This window comes from Acromyrmex echinatior, chromosome 1, assembly GCF_024713525.1.
Source record: "Acromyrmex echinatior isolate Ae372 chromosome 1, ASM2471352v2, whole genome shotgun sequence".
In the NCBI taxonomy this organism is placed as follows: domain Eukaryota; kingdom Metazoa; phylum Arthropoda; class Insecta; order Hymenoptera; family Formicidae; genus Acromyrmex; species Acromyrmex echinatior.
Window position 1 is genome coordinate 5374413 of NC_141852.1, and position 20290 is coordinate 5394702.

At 29.4% G+C, this 20290-nt stretch overlaps 1 protein-coding gene across 2 annotated transcripts; it reads left to right on the forward strand.

Annotated features, from left to right (window-relative positions):
* Window positions 1-469: 469 nt before the first annotated feature.
* CkIIalpha (casein kinase II subunit alpha) lies at window positions 470-16420 on the forward strand. 2 transcript variants are annotated; one of them, XM_011061545.2, is made up of 8 exons: window positions 470-682; window positions 2299-2530; window positions 2618-2729; window positions 2949-3161; window positions 4426-4620; window positions 4804-5155; window positions 5375-5452; window positions 9790-16420. In XM_011061545.2, the coding sequence occupies exons 2-8, from the start codon at window positions 2436-2438 to the stop codon at window positions 9906-9908; spliced, it is 1164 nt and encodes a 387-aa protein (XP_011059847.1). In that variant the 5' UTR covers window positions 470-682; window positions 2299-2435; the 3' UTR covers window positions 9909-16420. The 2 variants fall into 2 exon arrangements, with proteins under 2 accessions (XP_011059847.1, XP_011059848.1); XM_011061546.2 differs by having other exon boundaries at window positions 471-682; window positions 5375-5468.
* Window positions 16421-20290: the final 3870 nt, after the last annotated feature.

Consider the following 20290-nt stretch of genomic DNA (forward strand, 5'->3'; position numbering starts at 1 on the left):
TGCTCGCATTTTTTGCACTCGTCATCTTCGCTTTCTTTCTTTTCAAAACCAAATATATATTTATTTCATTTTAAGTGCATAAATTTGGGGATTTTATGCAACGCGAACAGACCTTATGATATTATATTGGGTCATCTAAAAAGTATCCGCGGTTTTTTGTCACTAGATGTGTGTTGATGGTCATATATCTAGTGACAAAGTATCGCGGATACTTTTTAGATGACCCAACATACATGGGACGGCATGCTAAAGTCTTATGTCCACAATGCTAGAAGTCGGTCCGAAATCTTGGATGAAGAAAGAATTGACCAATCGCAATGGTCATGTGATCAAGTTGTTCAAGTGTGATTTGTTAATTTTTCTTTGTCCGAGATCTCGGACGCGATTTCCAGCATCGTAGACATCAGGTTTAAGAAATCCGATCCGTGCTTAATGGGACGGCACCCTAAACTTTCGTTGACACAGCACGAAGGTTTCCGGTCTAGACTTTTGAAGTTTGTGGCGGGTTGCCGGCTGCCATCTTGCACCTCGCTCGTTTGAGAAGCCGGCCGCCCTAAAAAATTTGGAGTTTCACGCGTTCGCGCGGGCTTAGCAACTTCGTAAGTGATTTTTGTATACTCGCAACGAATCCAGGAATCCATCGTGTTGAATCTGATCAATATTCAAGCTCGGAATGGTTTAGGTGAGTCTTCTAAATGGGTCTACATCTATTCCTTGATCATGATGGCGTGTAATTTATTGAGTACATGTGTATACGTGCCTTATACTTCTTATAGTTCGCTTTTGCGTGCTTTTCTTCCGTTGATCCGTAATATATTCGTCTCATAACTCTTGCGATTCCTCGAATCAGTTGGAAAATTAATTTTATTTTGATACAATTTTTTGTGCCTCCGAAAAAAACTTGGAAATATATCTTTGAATATATGCAAAATTCGAGCGTTGTAATTGATAAATGAAAATATAATAATACGCTCTCTCTTAATTGTAATTAATAAAAACTCAGATTTATATTTCTGTCTGCGTATTTTTATCACACTTATATTTATTTTTTGCCACTTCAAAATACATCTTTATAAAATTTATGATACTGTTTTTTAATCGCAGCAAATTTACATCTGTGTTTCGAGATTTTGAATTTTTTAAATATATTTAAAATAAAATGTGTACATTTGTAATCAATTTTAAAATAATAATAATAATAATGAGAGAGAGAGAGAGAGAGAGAGAGAGAGAGAGAGAGAGAGAGAGAGAGACAGAGAATGAATTCATATTTTTCAAGCTTCCATATTTTTTTAAAATACACATACACATACAATACACACACACACACACACACACATAAAACTTGCTACTTATTGTCATAACAAATTAGATGCACTCACAAGGAAAGGCTATATTCTAGCTTCATTGATTAAACATGCAATGTTAAGAGGCGATTAAAAACCAATAACTATATACTATTTTTTCAAATAGACTTTAAAGAAGCTATTTTATACTAATTAATTATGACTTCATGGATCAAGTTTTTTGTCACCTAATGATTATTTTAAACATTCCTAATGGTTATACAATACAAAAAATGATTCAATGGAAATCGGAAACATCAAAATGGCCTTATTGATTTCATCATTCAATATCTTCATTTCATTCATCATTCATCACACTTGAAGCATCCTATGGCATCATAGTTCAGCAGGCTAACTGCTGATCCACAATAGCTTGTTGGTATGTCTTTCTATAATAATAGTATCTGAAAACACTAGCAGTATCGGCGCTAAGCTGCGCGCAGCGATATTGCCATGGCTACTTTACGCGATATTAATATGCATGCAAAGTATGCATGTTCAATTCATTATATATTCGGTTTCTAAGATCTATTTAAAATAGTTTTATATATATTGGTTTTGTATTCGTCTCTAACATTGCTGCAACTTTTTATCAAAATCAGTGAAGATTAGAGCATAGTCTCCTTGTTATTGGGCATATGGCATATATTAAAACTGCTGTACATAGGTTAATGTAAAAATGTGTTTAATAAATATAAAACAGATTAAATTGCAAAATTTACAATATATGTTTTATTGTGTTGTTAGATAAAACATGTATTTTATATTTGCATTTTAATTTTAAACTTAGATTACATCAATATACAGTAGCTTTTATATGTACTAATGCATACAATCGAATTCACTATTAAATTGTTTATTGCAGCAATTCAATTGATTTCTTCTTTATATTTAGTTATTCTTTATATTTTTATTAATATAAACATTCAACAGAATTGTATAATTTGCTTAGGTTTATTACTGTTCTCACATGCACGTAGCTGGATAAATAAGGAAGTTAAAGTCGCTAATAGCTCTAGGTTTGGAATAGACAGTCGAGATAGTATATCATTCAACAAGACACTTATCGATAATAATACTTCTTTGAGAATGGCTTTACCAAGTAGAGCACGTGTCTATGCTGACGTAAATTCACATAAACCAAGAGAATATTGGGATTATGAATCTTATGTTGTCGATTGGGGGTAAGATTTATCACAATAATATGTCAATGATATCACTATTATGATATATTATTTTGTTTACTTTATATATATATAAATATTTTTTAGGCAACAAGATGATTATCAGTTAGTGAGAAAATTAGGCAGGGGTAAATATAGCGAAGTATTTGAGGCTATAAATGTTACAAACAATGAAAATTGTGTTGTAAAAATATTGAAGGTATGATAGAATATCAATATAATGCTACAAATATTTTTTTTAGTTGGAAATATTCTTTAATTGGTCAATTCGTAAAATTCTTTTTTCTAATTAATCAATTAAATGCTTTAAAGCATTTATAATAAGACTGACTGTATTCATAGTCATGTTATATATCATTATATATAAATATTTGATATAAACTGAAAGATGAAAGTAATAATTTTTTATTTGTTACAGCCTGTTAAAAAGAAGAAAATAAAAAGGGAAATAAAAATTTTAGAAAATCTTAAAGGTGGGACCAACATAATTACACTCCAAGCAGTTGTTAAAGATCCAGTTTCAAGGACACCGGCACTGATTTTCGAACATGTCAACAACACAGATTTCAAGCAATTATATCAGACGTTAACTGACTACGACATAAGATACTACCTCTATGAATTATTAAAAGTGCGTGTATTGTTAAGTGCAATGGAACTAAATATCAGTTGATGGTGAACATCGAAATAATTATTTATTGATAGATGTAGGTGTATATCATGAGTCCGAAAAAGAGTTAATAAGTTGAATTATTGTATTTTTCATATCGAGGATATGAGACAGTTATTAATTTTGCTTTTTGTTATATCCTTACATCCATATACTAGATATTTTTGATGAAAGTTAAAATTGTTACACGTATTCTGTTTTTAAAACAATTTAAAGAAGTAATTTATATATAGATTATGATTAGTCTATAGTTTTCGTACGATTTCATTTTATTTTTTCTTATTTATAATTCATTAATATTATTTACGCCAATTATTAATGCCAATATTTTTTTCTATAAGATTTTAAACATTAGAGAATTAATTTAGAAAAGGTTCAATGGTTTTATGATTAAAGACCCTATAATAAAAATCACGCCATACGGTAGTCAGTTCGATTGCCTCGCTAGGTTTTGTCAATTCCTGCTTATATTTACATCACACTAATTTTAGGTGCCATAAATATATGCAATGTAAGTACGAAATAAATCTTAAATGAAGAATTGTTGTAAAACAATGCGCGCGCTACATATTGACTCATTTTCTAAATTTTTACGTATATATTTTTTGGATATAATTTATATGTGAATAAAATAATCAAATTTACCTAATAATCTATATTGTAATTGTTACTTAAAGCAATCTCATTTTAAGAAAAATTAGGACATTCTGATTTCAAAAATAATTTTTTTCGAAATTAACTTTTTCTTTTAAACTAATTCAATCTTAACTTTTATTAAGTTAATTTTGTTTCTTCAACTTTTAATTTAATTTTATTAATTTTATAAGCTATTAACTTTAACTTAATTTAGTTTACAAAAAGCACTATCCAATCCTGAAATTGACATCTGTGTGAATAATTTTAATTGTATTAATTTTTACATTTTTCTACTTTACATTTCTCTTATCTTTTTTAAAATTAGGAAATCATATAATGTTTTATCTTAAAAGTACATTTGACATTTTACTTAAAAGGCACATGTAGAAATGTTTTTGTATCCTTGCGATAAATGCATCAATAAAATAAAATAAAATTATAAAATTTCAACAATTTTTAATTTTGGACTTGTGAATATTTGTTATAAGTAACATATTGAATCAGTATGACTAATGCACCATCTAATCGAACACAAATGAAAATATTGTAATATTTAACATAATTGTTCCTATTTTATGTTCCTGCACAGGCGCTAGATTATTGTCACAGTATGGGAATTATGCACAGAGATGTGAAACCGCACAATGTTATGATAGACCATGAAAATCGAAAATTACGATTAATTGACTGGGGACTAGCAGAGTTTTATCATCCTGGTCAAGAATATAATGTACGAGTAGCTTCCCGCTATTTTAAAGGCCCGGAATTACTTGTAGATTATCAAGTAAGTATTTTGCAGTATTAAAACAGAACAAAGACAAAGAGATTAAAAAAGTGAAAAAAAAAATGAAAAAGGAAGTAGAGGGATAATAATTCTAATTGTCTTTATAAAAATCTATCATTAAGTAACGTTTAAATGTAAATCTTATTTATGTAAATTAATTTGGAATATTTTGATGTTTTACAGATGTATGATTATTCATTAGATATGTGGTCATTGGGTTGCATGCTCGCTAGTATGATATTCAGGAAAGAACCGTTTTTTCATGGACACGATAATTATGATCAATTAGTTCGAATTGCAAAAGTTCTTGGAACTGAAGAATTATTCGAATATCTTGACAAGTATCATATTGAATTAGATCCTCGTTTTAACGACATATTAGGCCGACATTCACGTAAACGTTGGGAACGTTTTGTACATTCGGAGAATCAACATTTAGTATCCCCAGATAGTTTGGATTTTCTTGACAAACTCTTACGCTATGATCATTATGAAAGATTAACTGCACGTGAAGCAATGGAACATCCTTATTTTTGTAAGCATATATCGACGTGATGCATTATTCTTCAAATACGTTTTGGTATTTGTCTTTACATTATCTTACAATGTGTTTCAAAATAGAAAAAAAATTAATGTTACTGTTATACATAGGCTTGTATATGGTGCATTTAAATTCAGAGATTTATGAGATTTATGTATCGAAAACTTTCTTTTTAGGAGTGTATTTATTTAATCATACTTTTTTCTATTTTAGATCCTATAGTAAAAGAACAGGGTCGTTTGACAATGGTGTCATCATCACCTACTCCCATGGCAGGCTCAGTGCCTGTAGGTGAGTAGCGGTCCAGGTAATGTCACCACCTTAATCTACCTCTATACTAATTGATATAATTATAATATAGTTAACTTATATATTACAAATTTAATATTGTAAAATATGTTTTTCTTATTTTATCAAGATATGCGCTCTCAATGTATCTTTTTTTCCAAAAAAATGTTACGCTCAATATTTTATATCTATCATTATGATTAGATTTAATAATATAATAAGCAAAATAAAACGAACACACACACACACACACACACACACACACACACACACACACACACATATATATATATAATATATATAATATACATATATATAAATTTTTATGCCTGATACTATGTGCAGGGATGTAATCACAAATGTTATTTGCACTTTACATTGAAATATAATCTGTATTTAAGTAAGATAAAAGAAATGTAAGTTGTAAATACATTACAAATAGAAAATATTGATTATATATATACATACTGTTTATTTGTTATATTAACTCATTTTATATGTTAATAACTAGACACATGACATTAAGTAATAACTATATGCGCGCGCGCACATACATACTCGCACACAAGACAAGATATTTCACCAAACATGATTACTCTTAATACTTGTAAGGTCGAATAAAAAACATGTTCAGACAGAATTTTTATGGCTTGACAGGATACAAACAATAATAAAATCAATTTTCGAAGAACCGATTTTTTATTGTCATATAAAAATCATGATCATTTTTTCAAATGGAATTGTATGAGTTTTTTTAATATTTACTATTATTTTTTGCATTGTCAAATCATCTATCATTTATCTGAACATATTTTTGATTTGACTTTTTTCTTTGCAAAAATGTAAAGGATGGTCATTAGGCGGAGTGTATGTATATACATATACTCTATATACGAGATGTCCCAGAAAATTTAGGTAATTTTCATGTGTAGATAGAGTAGACTAAACTGAATCGAAAAATCTTGTATCACACATTTTGCGATTTTCGCAATAGTTAACAAGATATTAATTATTAAGATCGCCGAATAAACTAATATTTGCTTGGTCATACTGCCAAGTGCATCTATCGTAATCATTAGGTGCGTGGGGAATTGTTTACTACAAGTGATAATAGTTACACATAGCGACGAAAGAAAACAACTTTCCGTGCTATCGTATTTCGTGATTGTATTTGGCTGTAGATTCCTATTCAGGTGGATCTCGTTAACTATTACGAAAATGGCAAAATTGTATAGAACTTTCCGACTCAATTTAGTTCTCTTTATTCGTACACGAGTTTTGTCTTAAATATTTTGGGGCACCCAGCGTGCGCGCGTGCATGTATATACAGAGTGTCCGGTAAGTTTTGATAAAGCGCTTATGTGTAGCTAAAGCCGACTAAACTGGGTCGAAAAGTTCTCTCACACATTTTCGCAATAGTTAACAAAATATTAATTATTCAAAATTGCCGAATATTGGTCTTCAATAATTTTTTTCTCAAATACTACAGAAAAACTGCAAGAGACAAAAATTGTTTATTTTCTTCTCACAAAACTCTAAGAATTTTTTCAGAATTTTTATCAATTTTTTAATACTGCATTTTCCTATTGGCAACTATTTTACCAACATGAGAAAATATAGTATTAAAAAATTCTGAAAAAATTCTCAGAACTTTATGAGAAAAAAATAAACAATTTTTGTCTCACTATTTTTCTATAAAGTTGAGTAAAGTATTTGAGTAAAAAATTATTGAAAACTAATATTCAGCGATTTGTAGTAATTAATATCTTGTTAACTATTGTGAAAATGGTAAAAGACTTTTCGACTCAGTTTAGTTTTATCTATACATAAGCGCTTTGTAAAAACTTGCAAGACATTATATATATATATATATATATGTATATATATATATATATACACACACACACACACACGCACGCACACACACACACACGCACACACACACACACGCACATACATACATATATATGTATATGCGCGCGCGCGCGTGTGTGTGTACAACTCAACAAAAAATAGGGAACACTTTCAAATGCTCAAAAGTGTGCAGTATTCAAAATACTAACTCGGTGAAAAATGATTGCAGATAAAAAATTGAAAAAATATTTGGAAGCTCGAAATTTCTACCTTTTTTTTTTTGAGAAAAATTTTAAAGAAAAATGTTTCGAACAAAAGTTTCATGACTTCGAGAGAGACATAAGATGGAAACCATTGGTTTGATCTTGGATGACATTGACATGGTCAAGGCAAGGTCATTTTGAATTTTTAAGATCTATTTTTTTATTACATATTCTTGTAGCTTACTTCGAGAGCTTTTCAAAATACTCCCTGATGAAAATTTTTCTCAGAATTTTTTATATCATTTTTCAGAATTTCTCTTTAATTTTATAATTTTCTCATTTTTTTATACGAACATTATTGGAATATTTCTCTGAAAATTTACATCTTTGCTTAGAATTTTTCATACATGTTAATTATCATTAAGATTTTTAAGATTTTTTTGTAAGTATAATTTCTGACGGAATGTTATACAATCTAAAAATTTAACAATATTTTTTAAAAATTATTGGATGAGAAATTTCTGAATATTTTAGAATTCAATCGTATGAAAAATTCTGAGAGAAGAGGTAAATTTTCCGATTATAATATTTTCTTTCCGGATATTTCTGAGTATTTTTGAAAAAATGTTTCAATTTGTATAAAAATTATGGGAAACATTTTCACCAGGGCTATAGGTAATAAAATGATTTTTTGTTAAATACTTTTCGAGTTATAAGGTTTGAAAGTTATAGTACTGTCGGTATTAGCGTTACTCAAGGTGTCCGATGACTAAAACCTCTTAAATATTGACAAATGTTGTTCAGGATTGTAACCTGAACAACATTTGTCAGTCAAGGTTAGAGGTTATATATCTTATTTTCATCTTTACACTGAATAAAATTCATTTTTACGTAAAAATGAAAATAAGCGGTACGACTTCCAATAGCCTTGATCATGATAAATGTTATTCAAGACATGATCTTGAACAACATTTAGAGGATTTTAGTCGATGGTTAGACACTTTAGGTAATGCCGACTGTACTGTAACTTTCAAGTCTTATAACTCGAAAAGCACTTAATGGAAAAATACTTTATTATGGCATTTTGAAAAGCTCTTGAAGTAAACTACAAGAATATGTAACGAAAAATATGGGTTCCATTAAAAAAATTCAAAGTGACTTTGTCTTAATCTTGACAACGCCACCCAAGGATCAAATCAATGATACCATCTTATGTCCCCCTCGAAATCATAAAACTTTTGTTCAAAATATTTTTCTCTAAAATGTCCTGTTTAAGAGATATTTGAGGTCGTCATTAAAAATGGGACCCTGCGTGCGTGCGTGCGCGCGTGTTTAAAATACATATATGTATATACAAAATTGTTTAATTTGATATTATATTATTTCTATTATTATATATTAAGTTTATGTCTGTAAGTTTACAAGATAAAGGGATGTGTAGCCAATTATATTCTATATTTGATACAGTAATATTTAAACAACAATATAATGTTACGTATGTTAGTGATGTATTCTGTATCTGTATAAATTTTTAAACTTCTGTTTACTGTCGCGTTTATTATTTCTTTTAATGAATAAAAAATAATCTTAATTATTTTTGAAAATATTAGATTAATCAATCTGTTATAGGAAATACATTATTGATACTATAAGGATGTATTGCACAATTGGGACGATTTTTAAAATATGTTCTGTTAAAGATATAAAAAATGATACAAATTAAAATTGAATAGTATGATGTATAAGAGATATAATCTCTATATTCTATTTATTCATTTTTTTTTATTAAAAGCAAATGATTGTACTGTTTTTAAATAAAATATTTTTCTGAGCATTCTGCGAATAAAAGTATCTGATCAAAATGAAAGCTTGAAAAAGAAATATTTTACGAGATATTTTATTTTATTGTATTTTTATATTATATATATTTATAAAATATTTCATGAACAAGACATTTCTTTTATAATTACTTTAATACTTTTATACAGAATAATCAAATGAATTGCTATAAAGAAAATACACAGTTGCTTTTAAAAAAATATGTAATTGTATATTGTAAATTGCATAATTAATAACGTAGTAATAATGAAATAGGTGTTAGAACTTATCTGAATCGTGTGACACACTGTATAAACGAATACTTTTGAAATCGAATTTTAATCGTATTTTCTTGAGATTAAATGAAATAAGACATCGTGTACTCATACATAAATTATGCAACATATTGTACACAGTAAGAGATCTCATGTCAAAGCGATTTTTTTAACTAGTAGGTTATTACAGATCATCGTGGCGTAACAATGAGCAGCGTATCGGTTCATGGAACAAACGAATTGGAAAGCGTGGAAGAAATTGGAAATGGGTGTTTGACCCTCTCAGAAGAACTGCCTCAACTCTCATGAATTCAGCAATTGTCAACTGAATCCCAATCTACTACAGAATATAACAATACAGCAAATATTTCATATTGTCAAGTATATTCTTCTCTGCATGAAAATCATTCTGGTTTGTAATAACGGCTTCATTAATCCTATCATTTAAAACTGAAGCATTTTATTTTACTTCCTTTAAAAACATAGAACTATTCAAAATTTGCGATGTACTTAGAGAATTGTGAGGGAGATTAGGATTCTGGCATAAAATTTGTCGCATAAACATGCTGTGTCCATATTGGCCGATGTGCATGCGATATCGAAGGTAGCATTACTTTCGTTTTATAATTTGCGATGCACTTTCCTATTTTTTCCGATATTACAGTTATTATGTTTTTGGCAAATCTAGATACATAAAAATACAGCTAGATTCATTTTTATTTGAAAGGTGATTACTCGTGTTTACATAATACGCGCAGTGACAAAGAATTCAAACTCTTATTTGCATTCACATACATGACACTCATACGCAACGACGAAACACACACACATACACACACGCGCGCGCGCGCGCACGCACACACACACACACACACACACACACACACGACACTCATGAATAATTTAACTTGAGCCACTTAATCTAAATATTTTGAAAAGGAAGTGTTTTAGAGAAAAATATTCCAGATGAAAGTTGTATTGTTTGAAAAGAAAAAAATAATGGAAAAATCCATTTTTAACAAAATCGATTTTTCAAAATCATGATTATCGTTTTTTAAAATAAAATATGATATTTTTAAACAAAATATGATTGTAAAGAATTCCATTTGAAAAAATAACAGTGACTTATATGATTTTAGAAAAACCGATTTTCTCGAAATTTGATTTTACTGTTATTTATATTCCTTTTTAAACGATACTTTTTAAACTTTTTTTTTTTGGAATATTTTTCTGTAAGATACTTTCTTTTCAAGATATTCAAATATTTCCGAGTTAAATGACTCACCCTGTGTGTGTACAAAGTGTTCGATAGTAATGATAAAACTCGCATAGGGAATAGGGATAGAGCGAACTAAACTGCGGGTGCGATTACATGTAGCGCGGTACGCGGTACGCGATACAGAAACTAATTAGGTAACTATAGAAACCGCGCAAATCGTGCCGCTTGCTTCTTTTCCCTTCTATTATGCCTACAGCATACTGGGCGCGATAAACAATGAACAACTAACGATATCCAATAAAAACTCTGCTTTTTCTCACGTGACGATGCAAAACAGAATTTTCATTGGCTATCGCTTATCGCTCATCGCTCATCACATCCAGTGTGCAGTAGACATAACATGTAGCGCGGTAAGCGGCAAGGGCTAGTGATAAAACTTTAATATGAATTTTTTTAAATATATTATTACTTATTTCTTCGCACATTTCATCAATACTCTTATTTTTTCAATGGATTTACTTAATAATTGCATTTAAATCAATTCTATTATAAAGTGCTTAGTAATGTGAATTTGTCATTGATCCGTGTCGCTTACCGCGCTAATTGTAATAGAGGAAAAAAGAAGCAAGCAGTACGATTTACGCGGTTCCTATAGTTACCTAATTAGTTTCTGTACCGCGTACCGCGCTACATGTAATCGCATCCTGTCGAAAAATCCTATATCATTTTACAATTTTCACAATAGTTAAGATATTAAATACTAAAAATCGCCGAATATTTTAATAATTTTTTACTCAAGTACTATTAACTTTACAGAAAAACAGCGGGGTGACAAAAGTGTTTTTCTTCTCATAGAGTTTCGAAAATTTTTTCAGAATATTTTAGTACCGCATTTTCTCATGTTGGTAAAAATAGTTGCCAATGAGTATTGCAATGCTAATAAGAAAATGCTGTTGCCAATAAAAAAATGCAATACATAAAAATTGATAAAAAATTCTGAAAAAATTCTTAGAACTCTATGAGAAGAAAATTAACAATTTTTATTTGTTGCTGTTTTTCTGTAAAGTTGATAGTAGTTTAATAAAAAATGATTGAAAAACAAAATTCGATGATTTTTAGTAATTGATATCTTGTTAATTATTGCGAAAATTGCAAAATGCTAAAAAACTTTTCGATTCAGTTTAGGTCGCTCTACCTCTAAGCTTTATCGTTACTTATCAAACAACTGGCACACGGGCGCGCGCGCGCGCACGCACGCACGCACGCACGCACGCACGCACGCACGCACGCACGCACGCACGCACGCACGCACGCACGCACGCACGCACACACACGCACACACACAGGATGTCTCTCAACCGCATTTCTTCTTAAGAATTAGGTATTTTTGAGATAATTTTGAGACAAAAATCTTAATACAAAACTGTCGACACTATAGTAGTTTTTTAATTATAATTATTTAAAGATAGTGTGTAATTTGAAAACTATTATAGCCTCGATATTTTCGTATTAGGATTTTTATCTTAGAATGTTTAAAAGAATCCAGAAATAATAATAGAGGATATAAAAGTAAAATGGTTTTTGATTTATAAGCAGGGCTCGGTAAAATAACTGATATGACTTATTTAAAATAAAAAATATAAAAAAGATTCCAAGAGCTTATTTAAAATATGAAATTAAAAATAGGTCACAAGAAATTATTTAAAATATAAAATAAGAAATAAAAAATACATTAATTTATTTAAAATATAGAATAACTTTTATTTAAAATAGAAAAATAATTTGTCTCTTATTTTAAATAAGTTTCCGAAGGCAATTTCTTGTTTTAAATAAGAAATTGATTTCGAAAACTTACTTAAAATATAAAATAAGAAATTGTACTTTAAATAAACGTTTCAAATAATAAATACAAAATATTTTAATGATTTTGTTTATTTAAATATATGAATATACATTTATAAGTATAAGTTTCAGTTTTTTTTATAATTATAGCCTATAATTAATATTTAACTCTCAGTATTAACTCTTCGCGAACCATAGGTGGAAAATTGAAACATGGATCATCATCATATGTGAGTATATCTTGTATCCCACACATGCTATATACAGGGTGGTATGAATATACAGCCCCACTCATCCCCACTATTGCCGAAGATACGGCCCAACGAGCGCACGGGCCGCGAGGAGCGGGATTTACCATCGCAAACCTCTAAGTTCGAACGGTGCGGCGCGCCTGCTAAGCCATCTCTGCTCCTCGCGGCCTGCGTGCTGTGCGCTCGGTGGGCCGTATCTTCGGCAATAGTAGGTTGGGTGGATGCGCGTATTCGGCTATCTTTAAACGTTAATATCTCGTTAATTATTGCGAGCATTGCAAAATGGTAGATAACTTTTCTACTCAGTTTAGTCCACTCTACCTGCTCGGGACGAGTGAGGCTGTATATTCATGCCACCCTGTGTGTATGTGAGTGAGTGTATATATATATATATATAAATAAAATATATATATATTCATCATAAATATACTATAATTTAATTACTCATCGTCACTTTTATTGATAGATCGGTAACATAATTGATACAATTTATTGAAAATAAAATAAATTCCGAAAACTTATTAAAAATATTAAATAAGAAATAGGTCAGAAGTTATTTAAAATAATAAATACTAAATAACGTTTTCATTTTTTTTAAATTTAAAATACATTTATTTTAAATAAATTTATTTGAGATAAGACAACCCTGCTTATACGCTTATATTTAAAATTAGTTTATAATTCAAAAAATTATTGTAGTTTCGACATTTTCATATTTAGGATTTTTGCTCAAGAAAGTATTTCCTTAAGAGGAAATGCGGTAGTTGTGAGACAACCTTATATATATATATATATATATATATATATATATATATGTGTGTGTGTGTGTGTGTGTGTGTGTATATATATTTTACGTGTGCATGCGTGCGTGTATACAAGGTGTCCCATTTTAAATGACGATCTCAAATTTCTCTTGAATAGTACATTTTAGAGAAAAATATTTCAGACAAAAATTTTGTGACTTCGAAGGGGACATAAAATGGTACCATTGGTTTGACCTTGGGTGGCGTAGTCACCAAGGTGAGGGCAAGATCATATAGAATTTTTTAAATGAGACTCCTCATTTTTCATTACGTATTCTAGTAATTTATCGCGAGAGCTTTCCAAAATATTATAATTAAGTTCATTTTTATTAAATATTTTTTGAGTTGTAAGGCTTACAAGTTACAATACTGTCGACATTATCCAAGATGTCCGACCAACGGCTAAAATCTCTTAAATGTTCAGGATCATGACCTGGATAACATTTGTCAAAATCAAGGTCATTGGAGATTGTTCCTCTTATTTTCATTTTTGCACTAAAAATTCATTTCTACGTAAAAATGAAAATAAGAAGTACAACCTCTCTCTCCTCCTCCCCAATAGCTTTGACCTTGACAAACGTTATCTAGGTAGTGATCCTGAACAACATTCAAGAGATTTCAGCCGTCGGTCGGACATTTTGGGTAATACTGATTGTACTGTATTGTAACTTGCAAGCCTTATAACTCGAAAAATACTTAATGAACTTGGTAACGCTAATATCGACGGTATTATTGTAACTTTCAAGCCTTATAACTCGCAAAGTACTAATGAAAAAACATTTTATTGTAATATTTTGAAACTCTCGAGGTAAGTTACAAGAATATGTAATGAAAAATGAATGGGAGATTTCATTTAAAAAAATTCAAAGTGACTTTGCCCTGATCTTGACGACGCCACCCAAGGTCAAACCAATGGCACCATTTTGCGTCTCCCTCGAAGTCCTAAAATTTTTGTCTGAAACATTTTTCCTTAAAATGCACTGTTCAAGAGATATTTGAGGTAATCGATTAAAATGGGACCCAGTATATACACATATGCGATGTTCCATTTATCTCGAAAAATATAAAAAATAAATGTCTCGGATAACAATTGTATTGATACATGGTTCAACAGGACACAAAAATGAGAAAATTAATTTTCGAAAAAAATCAATTTTTCGTGATCATATGACGATTACAGCTATTGTTTTAAATGGAATTATATGATTTCTTTTACATATAATTCCCCTTAGCATATAAAAAATGTTGAGCTAGACATATCGAAAAGTCAGTAGTTTACGGTATATTTTATATATACTTTATACCTACAAATATATAAAATATAAAATATCGTAAATTATTAATCTTTTTATAAACCTTGCTTTAATAATTGTGTGTATAGAGTAATGAAATAAATTAATGTAATGAAAACACATAGTTGCTTCTTAAAAAAAGGATATAGTTGCATATTGCATATTGCATAATTTTTTTTTAAAAAGCAACTGTTCTTTGCAGTTTGTGTTCTTTGTAATTGATTTATTATTTTGTGCAAAATAGTATTAAAGCACAATTATAAAAAAAATAATTTATAAGATTTTTTATATTTTATGTCAGAATGTGCATGAACAAAGTATAAAATTATCGTAAATTTTTAATTTTTTTATACTTTTTTAGTACTTATGCAGAATAGAGAAATTATATTATATAAAAGAAGTCATACAATTTCATTAAAAAAAAAATTTTTCCCTTCATATAACAATGAAAATTCGATTTTTTTGAAAATTGATTTTATCATTCTTTATGCCCCATCAGACTTATAACTTTTGGTTGAAACTTTTTTCTGTACTTTTCATATTTTTCGACGTATTTCGAAATATTGTGAAAATTAACATAGGACATATCCTATATACAATATTCATATGAATAGCAACATACTAATTTAAAATATAAATATATATGTACATTTATAAACTCGAGTCCTATGCGTTGATCAATGGACGCATTCAGCGGACTCAACATTTGAGTGAGCGCTCGCCATTATATTGGTGTATTCCTTTAGATCATTCAATCAGAATTTTAGATCTAAAAGAATACATCAAGTGAGCTTTCACTCTATTGAGTTTGCTAAACGTAGCCAATCAATTTTAGAATCACCGCACGTACATTACTGTAGTGCCTTATGCCTTATATCAACACATATATAGGCACAATATTCTCAAACAATAGTCAATTCTTATATTCAAGGTTATCTTAAGTTCTGTCTTTGGTCATGAACCAATCAGAGGGCCGCATTAGCGACTTAAGACATTACTTAAGACGGTCTTAAAACCTGACTATGAATACCGACCATAGACTACATTTACACGGCACTCTTAATCGAGTTTAATACATCTCAATAATTATGAAACTGGCCAATTACAGTCATTCCATTCGTTAGAGGAATAGCTGTAATTGGCTAGTTTTATATATATTATAGATGTTATAAAGGTACTACGTAATAGTAGTCATTATACAATTTGACCTCGAAATAATTAACATCAGGATAAATTTTTGCACAGACCTTTATCTTTGCATAAGATTGAAGGAGAAAAAAGTTTACCATTGTATAGTGGCCGCTAAAAAAAATAATTAAACAAATAGGACCCAAATTTTGATTTTTTGCAAATATCTCGATAAATATCAATTTTACCAAGAAAATATAAGAGAGGAAAATTACAGAGCGGAAAATTTTACATAGAAAAGATTTTATAAGTTTTTGTCGTACGAGCAATTCTTTTCACGTAAGAAATTATGTAAGATGTGCTTTGCACAGTGAAGTTGCGGAACGCGCCGACAAGATGCCAAGCGAAATGGAGCGTCGCACGCGCGCACAAAAAATATCATAATTTTTGAATTATCATACAGAATCGGCTAAAACGCGTTGAAAAGCTGAAATCTTCAGCTTTTTAATAGAATTGGTTTCGTTTTTCTTTTACGATAATTTTGAACAATTCGTCAATGAATTAAACAATATGTTACATGTAATTTTTGACTTTTTCATAAAATCAGCTATAAATCAGTATCGAATCATTTAAAAAAAAACATCTGCAGGATATTACAATATATTCATACTTTGATTTCACGAAAGGAAAACATTTTTTTTAATTTTCTTTAAAATTAAGCTATTGACATTTTCAGTAATTTTCAAAATTCTCGAGTAAATGTAAAACTTGAAATTGTCATAGCTTTGCAAAAAATTACACTAGATAGAATAGTTTTTAAAAAAGCAATTAAAAGCTTAGAATGTCTATTTTTGGCTCCGTATCGAAATTTTCCGTCATACTTCGAATTTTCATTTATTTACATATATGTACCATTAGGTTATCTGATAGAGAGAGATTTCACTGATTAAAACTGAGGTTACGGTCGGCTGTCAAAACACAATTCACAAATATTACGATACAAAGACGGTTTTTTGACTTTAATGGGGAAGGTTTTTACGCAATGTACGTGCTAGCCCTTACCCAAAAATTTTAAACAACAAAAAATTCCCTTTTTCGTTATCCCTTTGTTTGCTTTGAACACTAATTTTTTTATATTAATAAAAGATTTTTTTCATAAAACATATTCGAGGGTCTGTACATAAGATAACAAAATTTGTAAAAAATGTCCAAAAAAAATTTTGCCCCCTTTTCTTAACTGTATTTTTAAATATAATTTTTCAAAATTTATCATTCCCCCAATTTAATAGAGAAATACATTATCCAAGATGTCCGACCAACGGCTAAAATCTCTTAAATGTTCAGGATCATGACCTGGATAACATTTGTCAAATCAAGGTCATTGGAGATTGTTCCTCTTATTTTCATTTTTGCACTAAAAATTCATTTCTACGTAAAAATGAAAATAAGAAGTACAACCTCTCTCTCCTCCTCCCCAATAGCTTTGACCTTGACAAACGTTATCTAGGTAGTGATCCTGAACAACATTCAAGAGATTTCAGCCGTCGGTCGGACATTTTGGGTAATACTGATTGTACTGTATTGTAACTTGCAAGCCTTATAACTCGAAAAATACTTAATGAACTTGGTAACGCTAATATCGACGGTATTATTGTAACTTTCAAGCCTTATAACTCGCAAAGTACTAATGAAAAAACATTTTATTGTAATATTTTGAAACTCTCGAGGTAAGTTACAAGAATATGTAATGAAAAATGAATGGGAGATTTCATTTAAAAAAATTCAAAGTGACTTGCCCTGATCTTGACGACGCCACCCAAGGTCAAACCAATGGCACCATTTTGCGTCTCCCTCGAAGTCCTAAAATTTTTGTCTGAAACATTTTTCCTTAAAATGCACTGTTCAAGAGATATTTGAGGTAATCGATTAAAATGGGACCCAGTATATACACATATGCGATGTTCCATTTATCTCGAAAAATATAAAAAATAAATGTCTCGGATAACAATTGTATTGATACATGGTTCAACAGGACACAAAAATGAGAAAATTAATTTTCGAAAAAAAATCAATTTTTCGTGATCATATGACGATTACAGCTATTGTTTTAAATGGAATTATATGATTTCTTTTACATATAATTCCCCTTAGCATATAAAAATGTTGAGCTAGACATATCGAAAAGTCAGTAGTTTACGGTATATTTTATATATACTTTATACCTACAAATATATAAAATATAAAATATCGTAAATTATTAATCTTTTTATAAACCTTGCTTTAATAATTGTGTGTATAGAGTAATGAAATAAATTAATGTAATGAAAACACATAGTTGCTTCTTAAAAAAAGGATATAGTTGCATATTGCATATTGCATAATTTTTTTTTAAAAGCAACTGTTCTTTGCAGTTTGTGTTCTTTGTAATTGATTTATTATTTTGTGCAAAATAGTATTAAAGCACAATTATAAAAAAAATAATTTATAAGATTTTTTATATTTTATGTCAGAATGTGCATGAACAAAGTATAAAATTATCGTAAATTTTTAATTTTTTTATACTTTTTTAGTACTTATGCAGAATAGAGAAATTATATTATATAAAAGAAGTCATACAATTTCATTAAAAAAAAAATTTTTCCCTTCATATAACAATGAAAATTCGATTTTTTTGAAAATTGATTTTATCATTCTTTATGCCCCATCAGACTTATAACTTTTGGTTGAAACTTTTTTCTGTACTTTTCATATTTTTCGACGTATTTCGAAATATTGTGAAAATTAACATAGGACATATCCTATATACAATATATTCATATGAATAGCAACATACTAATTTAAAATATAAATATATATGTACATTTATAAACTCGAGTCCTATGCGTTGATCAATGGACGCATTCAGCGGACTCAACATTTGAGTGAGCGCTCGCCATTATATTGGTGTATTCCTTTAGATCATTCAATCAGAATTTTAGATCTAAAAGAATACATCAAGTGAGCTTTCACTCTATTGAGTTTGCTAAACGTAGCCAATCAATTTTAGAATCACCGCACGTACATTACTGTAGTGCCTTATGCCTTATATCAACACATATATAGGCACAATATTCTCAAACAATAGTCAATTCTTATATTCAAGGTTATCTTAAGTTCTGTCTTTGGTCATGAACCAATCAGAGGGCCGCATTAGCGACTTAAGACATTACTTAAGACGGTCTTAAAACCTGACTATGAATACCGACCATAGACTACATTTACACGGCACTCTTAATCGAGTTTAATACATCTCAATAATTATGAAACTGGCCAATTACAGTCATTCCATTCGTTAGAGGAATAGCTGTAATTGGCTAGTTTTATATATATTATAGATGTTATAAAGGTACTACGTAATAGTAGTCATTATACAATTTGACCTCGAAATAATTAACATCAGGATAAATTTTTGCACAGACCTTTATCTTTGCATAAGATTGAAGGAGAAAAAAGTTTACCATTGTATAGTGGCCGCTAAAAAAAATAATTAAACAAATAGGACCCAAATTTTGATTTTTTGCAAATATCTCGATAAATATCAATTTTACCAAGAAAATATAAGAGAGGAAAATTACAGAGCGGAAAATTTTACATAGAAAAGATTTTATAAGTTTTTGTCGTACGAGCAATTCTTTTCACGTAAGAAATTATGTAAGATGTGCTTTGCACAGTGAAGTTGCGGAACGCGCCGACAAGATGCCAAGCGAAATGGAGCGTCGCACGCGCGCACAAAAAATATCATAATTTTTGAATTATCATACAGAATCGGCTAAAACGCGTTGAAAAGCTGAAATCTTCAGCTTTTTAATAGAATTGGTTTCGTTTTTCTTTTACGATAATTTTGAACAATTCGTCAATGAATTAAACAATATGTTACATGTAATTTTTGACTTTTTTCATAAAATCAGCTATAAATCAGTATCGAATCATTTAAAAAAAAAACATCTGCAGGATATTACAATATATTCATACTTTGATTTCACGAAAGGAAAACATTTTTTTTAATTTTCTTTAAAATTAAGCTATTGACATTTTCAGTAATTTTCAAAATTCTCGAGTAAATGTAAAACTTGAAATTGTCATAGCTTTGCAAAAAATTACACTAGATAGAATAGTT